Source organism: Belonocnema kinseyi, chromosome 3, assembly GCF_010883055.1.
Source record: "Belonocnema kinseyi isolate 2016_QV_RU_SX_M_011 chromosome 3, B_treatae_v1, whole genome shotgun sequence".
In the NCBI taxonomy this organism is placed as follows: domain Eukaryota; kingdom Metazoa; phylum Arthropoda; class Insecta; order Hymenoptera; family Cynipidae; genus Belonocnema; species Belonocnema kinseyi.
In genome coordinates, this window is record NC_046659.1 from 80,964,292 (window position 1) to 80,972,262 (window position 7,971).

The 7,971-nt window shown below is 27.4% G+C and overlaps 1 protein-coding gene across 1 annotated transcript in view; it reads right to left on the reverse strand.

Annotated features, from left to right (window-relative positions):
- The window catches only part of LOC117169900 (N-acetylneuraminate 9-O-acetyltransferase), a 22,042-nt gene that overhangs the window by 4,322 nt on the left and 9,749 nt on the right, over nt 1–7,971 (reverse strand). Inside the window, exons 7-9 of the mRNA XM_033356409.1 lie at nt 5,340–5,561; nt 3,230–3,551; nt 1,016–1,255 (exon numbers count right to left, since the gene is read on the reverse strand). Of these exons, the coding sequence (XP_033212300.1) occupies nt 1,016–1,255; nt 3,230–3,551; nt 5,340–5,561 (784 nt within the window). The remainder of the gene's footprint in view (nt 1–1,015; nt 1,256–3,229; nt 3,552–5,339; nt 5,562–7,971) is intronic.

Consider the following 7,971-nt stretch of genomic DNA (forward strand, 5'->3'; position numbering starts at 1 on the left):
GTGATTAATTAGTCAAGTTAAAATCTTGGACGCTTAGCGTTTAATCGTTTTGAGAAGCGCGCTATATGAGTCAACGGTGTAGGCGAAAATATGACAGACCACGATCTGAACCGTGATTCCTATGTTGACATCACTTTTGTAACAAAATCTGTTGTAATTCGTTTTATTCACTGGTCTTGAGCGCTTAAGGCCGCATAGCGCTAAAACTGTCCAGTTTTTTGGATTTTTTTTTACGGATATTTCATTCAGCACTTATAACCTTAAAAATTACAAAGTTTCAGCTAAATCCACCGAAAGCCATTTTCCCATACATTTAGTGCGGGTTCCTTTGGAATAAGGATTCTTTTAATTTCTTTCTTCTAAATTCGGAAAATTCTTTTAAAAAACTCCCGTTTCACGTCGAAAATTCCCTGTTCCAAATAAAATTATATTTCTTTATGATAACTCCCTTTTCTAAAATAAAAACGATAATTATTTTCAAGTCAGGATAAATGAGGAGTTACCCAATAAAACGTGAAAAAATCCATTTTCTAAAAAAATTAAGATAATGATTGCTTCTATATTTTTAAAATATTATCAATTCGATAATTATTAAACTTAAGTCAGCGAAAAAAATCTCAAAGAGAAAAAAAATTGCAAATTGCTCAAAGGTTTTCCGTATAATTGAAAATAACGTATATTCAACAATAAATTATGATTTAATTTGAGTAAACCGGCAAAACAAAACGATTAAAATAATTAAAAATTGAATTGTTCTGCGATCAGAAGTAAATTCCCGGTCATTTAAATAAGCTGTACGTAAAATCGCTGGTAAGTTAGTATTTGATTAGAAGATTCTTTTATAATCGAATTTAATTGGCTAGATTTTTCAAAAAGTAGATCTAGAAAACCTGCAAGTTATGGAATTTTGAAACTAATCTTCTATAGCAACCCTGATTAACTCATAGAAAGAAAGACATTATGGAAAGATATTAATTGATAATGAAAAGTTAAATTTCAAATTGAACTTTCGTACCTCAGACATGTAGAGAATAGTGATAATGCAGACTAGGCCTAAAAGTTTGAGGGCCAAGTAGAGCAAAGCTCTGGGTCCATATTCTGCTAATGTTCCTGAATAAACTCTGGGTGGAAGCCAGGCTAGGAAGTAGACCACTAGAAACCAGAAAGAGGCCAAGGGGACGAAATGATAAAATTGATATGGTCTGTTCATACAAAGGCAGAGCGAAACGGTCAGAAGATTGAGTCTAAAGAGAACCTGCAAAATTAATTTGGTTGTTTAAGTATTGGATGGCTTGAATGTTGGATTGTTTAAATGATTAAAATGTTATAAGAATTGGTGTAATCGAGGCCTGGCGCCGCCATGATATATTTTTTGAAGGCCTGGCGGCACCAAAAGCCACTTTCTTGTCACACGACCAATTTTTCTAGTTATAGGCCATCCATAAACTAAGTCAACAATTTTTGGCTTTTTTGTACCCCCCAAAAGTAACGTAGCATTTGGCTAAAGACGGATTTTACGTTTATAAATTCTTCAAATATAATTAACGCAGACAATTTTCAACGAAATAGTTCACTTTTCAACCTAACAGTTGAATTTTTAGCAAAAAGAAAACTTTTAACTAAAAAAATCAACAAAACAGTTGCATCAAGAACCAAGCAGATAAAAATTTCCAGTAAGAGGCGATTTTTCCAAAAAATAGTTAAAAATTTAACCAAACGGTAAAATTTACAAGCCAAACCGACGATTTTTTTTAAGACAGCTGAATTTTACCAAAAAAGTTACTTTTCTAACAAGAATGATGAATTTTCAACCAAGAAGAATGACTTATCTACCATTAGAGATGAATTTTTAAATCAATAATGACGACTTTAAGAAAATAGATCAGTTTTCCAAAAATAATTAGATTTTTAACATAATAGTTTAATTTCTAACCACATAATTGAATTTTCAGCATAGAAATATGCACTTTCAAATAAATTGTTGAATTTTCGAACAAAGAATATTAAAATTCAATGAAATATTTGAATTTTCAAAACAAATAGACCAATTTTTTAGAAGACAGTTCAATTTTCTTCAAAAAAGTTAATTTTTAATCAAGAAATATGACTTTTCTACTACAAATGATAAATTTTCAACAAAAGAGTAAAGTTTTTAAGCTAGAAAGTTAAATTTTTTAGAAAAATGTGGCCTTTTAAATAGCAAAAGATGAATTTTTAACAAAATTTATGAATTTTCAACTAAACAGTTAAATTTAAACCAAAAAGTGGAATTTTCAATAAACAAAATAAATTGTCTAACCAAAAAGATGACTTTACAGCAAAATACATTAATTTTCTACCTAATAATTGTATTTTTAACTGAAACAATTTACAGCATAAAGTTTTATCTAAAAATAGAACAGCTAAATTGTCAGATAGAAAAATAATTTTCAACAAAAAAATTAATTTTCAACAAAGCTGTTGAATTTCCAACCAAAAAGATTAATTTTCTACCAAAAAGATTAATGTTCTACTGAAAAGACGTATCGTTAACAAAATACATGAATTTTAAAAAAAAATGATTTAATTTTAAAGCCAAAAAGGGGAATTATCTGCAAAAAAGTTTAATTTTCAACCAAAAAGATTACTTTTTTAATCAAAATGTTTAATTTTCAAACCAAAAAGATTCATTCCCTACAAAACAGTAGCATTTTTATCATCAAAGTTAATTTCAAAAGAAATAGTTAATTTTTCAACTATCATTATAAATCATTAAATTTTTTTTGTTACGAAGTAGCTAAACTTCAAGTCAAATAATATTAATCGATTTTTCAACAAAAAAATAAGAATTCTCAATGAAGCATGTAACAGATGATATTTCAACCAAACAATTGCATTTTGGTCTAAAAAGGATAAATTTTCAATCAAGAAGATTAAATTTCTACTAAGAAATACGAATTTTCAACAAAATATATGAATTTTCAACCAAAAAGTTAAAGTTTCCAATAAGAAAATGAACTTTTCCCCAAAAATATAGTCGAATTTTCTTCTTGGACTCAAGTTCCAAATATTATCAAAGTTTTTAACATTATTGCCACTTATAACCCCCTCCTTTTTTTAATCAATTTTAACTTTTAGCCCTCCCCCCTCAAATTTGTAACGTAGTTTATGGAAAGTACCGGCAGGCCCCTTTTTCTTTGAGGACTACACCACTGGTTATAATTTCCGAAACTGAATTCAGCACTCTTACCCTTGCAAATCGGACTAAAGAGACATCGCCCGTTTGCCAGAAGTAATAAAAATGTCCGTATCCCGAAAGAAACAAGTATGCAGAATTAATCAGTCGCAGATGCATATAAATTGGCAAAACATTTCGCGCTCCTGTCACGTGATAAATTAATACCACTGCCTGCATCAAGCCTCTCCATTCGTCAGTTTGCTCTCGGTTTAAAAATCTTGGACCTCGTTCACGATCTTCGGTGAAAAAAATACCAAGAGCTAAAATATATCCCAAGGGTAACCAAAAACTAAATTCACTGTAATATTTGTTTTCTTTCATAAAGAAATTGGTCCTGAAATGAGAGATTGCTTTCAAGTTTCGTTATTTTTCCATAATGAATATATGTTTCTAAATTCAGGGTGGCCGTTTTAATCAAAGCAAACAATTTTCGGTCATTTCCCGGGTCGAAAACAATTTTCACGGTCAATGAGATTAAAAAATTCCAACTGAGGAGCTAAAATTTTTTCGATTTGAAGTAATAAAAACTGAGCTGCGAATCATTTTAAGGAATTTGAAGCTAGAAACAATACAAATTGAGCGATTCGATTTCTTTTATAAACTGACAACTTCTTAAATCAGTAAATAAATTATTTTCATTTCAAATCGGTTAAAAATCCTTTAAAAACTTCAAAATAATGTTTCAAAATATTGAAAAATGTACATGTTGTTTGGGATTTAAAAAATTTGTTTCAGAACTTCTAAACATTTTTTAAAATTATTTGATTTTTTCTTAAAACCTCGCTAAATTTTCTCAAAAGCCTTATAAAATAACAAATATTTCCGTAACCCCTTCGTTGGTATTGACGCAAAATGCGTCAATTTTCTTTTTTCCTATTTAACTTACTCTGACTTTGCATTCAAGCCTTACTGGGGGGGTTTTGGGGTCGCTGAATCCGAATCTGAAGTCAGAATTCGAAAATTCAAAATGGCAGATCCAATATGGTGGACGAAAATACAAAAAACGGCTCGATTTTGATCAATCTCGGTATATACGGGTGTTTGGGGTCGCTGAATCAGAATTTTGACTTCCCTTTCGGGTTCAGCGACCCCAAAAACCCGTAAGCACAAAGATTTATCTAAATCGAGCCGTTTTTTGTATTTTCGTCCGCCATATTGGATCAGCCATTTTGGATTTCTAAATTTTGACTTCATATTCGTATTCAGCGAGCCAAAAATTCCAGGATATAAATTTTTGAGCCATTTTGAGCACTTTTTGTCGAATTCTCTCTGCCAACGAAAGGGTTAAAATATTCCAGATTCGTTTTTGACAATATTGGAAATCTTTTTAAATATCTTCTTAAAAATAATTTTGTACAATACAAAAATAGCTTTCAATTTTCCTAGAAATCTTAAGAAAATGCTTTTTATTCTCTTGAAGCTTTTCACAAATCTTACAAAGCTTCTAAATGTTTTGTTCAAAATCTGAAATATCTCCTCAACTTACTTGCATTTTTTCTAGGAATAATAGATGTTCAATATTTATTTATATAACAAAATTTAACAATTTTCACTGCAGATTAAACGTTTTCAAATACAATAAGTAAAATTGTGATGTTCAAAGTTTAGTTTTTTTTGTGCTCAGTTTTGAATATTTCTTTTCTAATTACTGATTTTAAATGAGCAGTTGAATATTTCTAAATATAAAGCAATCGATCTTTTTCTTAAATAAAAACTTTAAAATTCTCACATCTTAGACTGAAACAATATCTAAAATTTAATAAATTTGAATATAATAATTAATAAATAAATTATTTAATAAAAAAAATTTAATTGATAATTATTAAATAATATTTATGAATATATTATTTTGAAGTTATTTCAGAGTTTAAAATAGCCGATTTCAAAAGATTCTAATTTTTAGTTTTTTTAAGTTTTCAAAATAACATTTTTGACATTAAAGATTTCAGAATTACGCATTTTAAACTGAATAATATAATAATTGAAACATATAACATTTCAACTAATTGTTTTAAAAAACTGTTAAAATCAAACTTGAACAGATGGTTTTTTCTAAAAATTTATGAAATTCCCGGTCCAGCGGCCACCCTGTAAATTAGAGATAGAAAATTTTTAAAAGTACCTATCGCATAAGTAAAAATAAGCGAGTATAATAGAGAAGAAGGCCAGAGAAGTAATGAGCGTATAAAAATCCTGGACTGGAGGAGGTTCGCTTTTTAAAATATCAGATACGTTCACTTCCTCCGATCTTTCGATTTCTTCCATGGCTATTCCTGAGTACAAAACTTCAGTTTGATACTGACAAACTCTTCTGTAGAGCCAAATACTTCCACCAGTGGTTATACTGACATTAAACAAAAATATACAATTTAATCGAAATAGCCTTTTAAAATATTCAGAATATTCCCCGATTTTCCCATCCAAAAATTTAATATTTCCCGGTAAACTTGTAAAAATTTATAATCACTATTATTCAATACTAATTGCTTTATTAACTATATTATTTTAAAAGTGATTTCAGACTTCGCAGTCAAAAATGATCTAAAAGCAGGGGAAACAGGATGAATTTTCAAAAAAAGAAGGACATAATAGGAGAATAAATTCTTTCAAATAATATTAATTTAGGTACCATATGCCCAATATTTTAAGTCCAAATATATTGTAATCTCAACAAAACAGTGGAATTTCCAACAAAAAAAGATGCATTTTCGACGAACTAGTTTCTTTAACAAAAAAATTGATTTCCATCTAAATTTCGAAAAGTTGAATTTTCAAGGAAAAGACGTATTTTCGGAAAAAGTTGATTTTTTAACGAAATAGTTCAATTTTTAACATGAGAAGTTGAATTTTCAACAAAATGACCAAATCATCAAATAACAACGATTAAACTTTAACCAAATAGTTGAATTTTAACGAAGAATCTTTTAAATTACAGTTGCATTTTCAAACACAGAAGATGATTTAAAAAAAAAAAAAAAAAAATTGATCTTCTTCCAAAAGATGAATAATCAATCCCAAAGGATAAATTTTCAATCCAAAAAGACTAGCGTTCAACAAAACAGTTAATTTTTTTATAAAAAAGATGACATTTTATGAAAATAGATGAATTTTCAATAAAATAATGAAATTTTCGACCAAATAGTATAATTTTTACCAAAAGCGTTGAATTCTTTATCAAAAATATAATAGTAGATTTTCAATTAGAAAAAAAATATATTCAAACTATAAAAGATGAATTTTCAATCCAAAATTACGTTTCTATCCACAAAGACAAATTTACAAAACAAGTAGATTTTAACAAAAAAATTAACTTGCAAACAAATTGTTAAATTTTAATGTCAAAAAGACGAAATTCCTACAAAAACAGTTGAATTTTCAAAAGAGCAAACTTTCAAACAAATAGTTGAATTATTAAATGAAATAGTTAAATTTTTAATAATAAAAAACGAATTTTCTACAAAAATTAAATTTGCCATAAAAAAGTGAATTTTCAAATAGTTGATTTTTTAATCAGAATATGTGAGCCCCCCCCCCAACGATTTTTTAACTGAATAGATGATACTTTAACCATAATAGTTGAATGTTCAACCCAAAAAAACACAAATTTTCAACAAAACAATTGAATTTTCAACAAAAAAGTTATTTTTTTCACCAAACAGATAAATTTTTTACCAAAAAATATAAATTTTCAACAAAAAAGTGAACTTTCAAAAAATTGACAAATTTTAAATCCAAAAAGTCGAAGTTTGAACAATAGGTGACTTTTCAACCTAAAAATGAATATTTTGCAAAAAATTGAATTTTGAACCCAAATTATGAATTCTCAACTGAAATATTTGAATTTCCAACACCAAAAATTTATTTTCAAAACAAAGTTGAATTTTCAATAATAAAATGAAAACAATTTTGTACAAAACATTGAAATTCCAATAAAAAAGAGAATTTTTAAACAACCAGTTTAATTTTTAAACAAAATGGTTAAAAAAAACAAGGGATTTTCCACGAAACAATTGCATTTTTAAAAAAAAGTTATTTTTACAGAAATAGATTAAATTTTACCGAAAAATAAGAATTTTCAATAAAAAATTTAATGTTCAACGAAAAATATGAATTTTTCAGCAAAATAGTAGAATTTTAACGAACTTTTCTACAACAAAAAAAGGAATTTTAACTAAAATAAAGACTTGGTCAAAATTCAACTGCTTTGTTGAAAATTAGTCTTTTTGGCAAATTAAACTTTGTGTTTTCAATTTACATTTTCGGGTAAAAAATTGAACTGTTTTGTAGAAAATTTGTATTTTCGGCTCGGAAATTACACAGTTGGTTAGAAAATTTAAACAATTTGGTTGAAAATTTATGTACTTTGTTGAAAAATCATGTTTTGTTAGAAAATAATTTTTGTTGTTGTTAAAAGTCAAGAATTTTGTTGAAAATTCTTCTTTCTTGGTTAAATACAATTTTTTTCATACAAAAATGTTGTTTGTTGAAGTATCAACTGTTACATTTTTAGGAGGAAAATTCATTTTTTTAGGTTGAAAATTTAATTCCTGATTGGTGGTGTATAATTGGTATATAATTGGTAGTAAACAAACTTGATTGGTAATTCATATTCTCTAGTTGAAAATTCAACCTTTTTACAGAAGAATCATATTTTTGTCTTGAAAATTCAACAATTGATATAAAACTCATCTGTTTGGTATATAATTAAACCTGTTTTCTAGAAAACCATACAAATTCGTCTTCTTTGGTAGAAA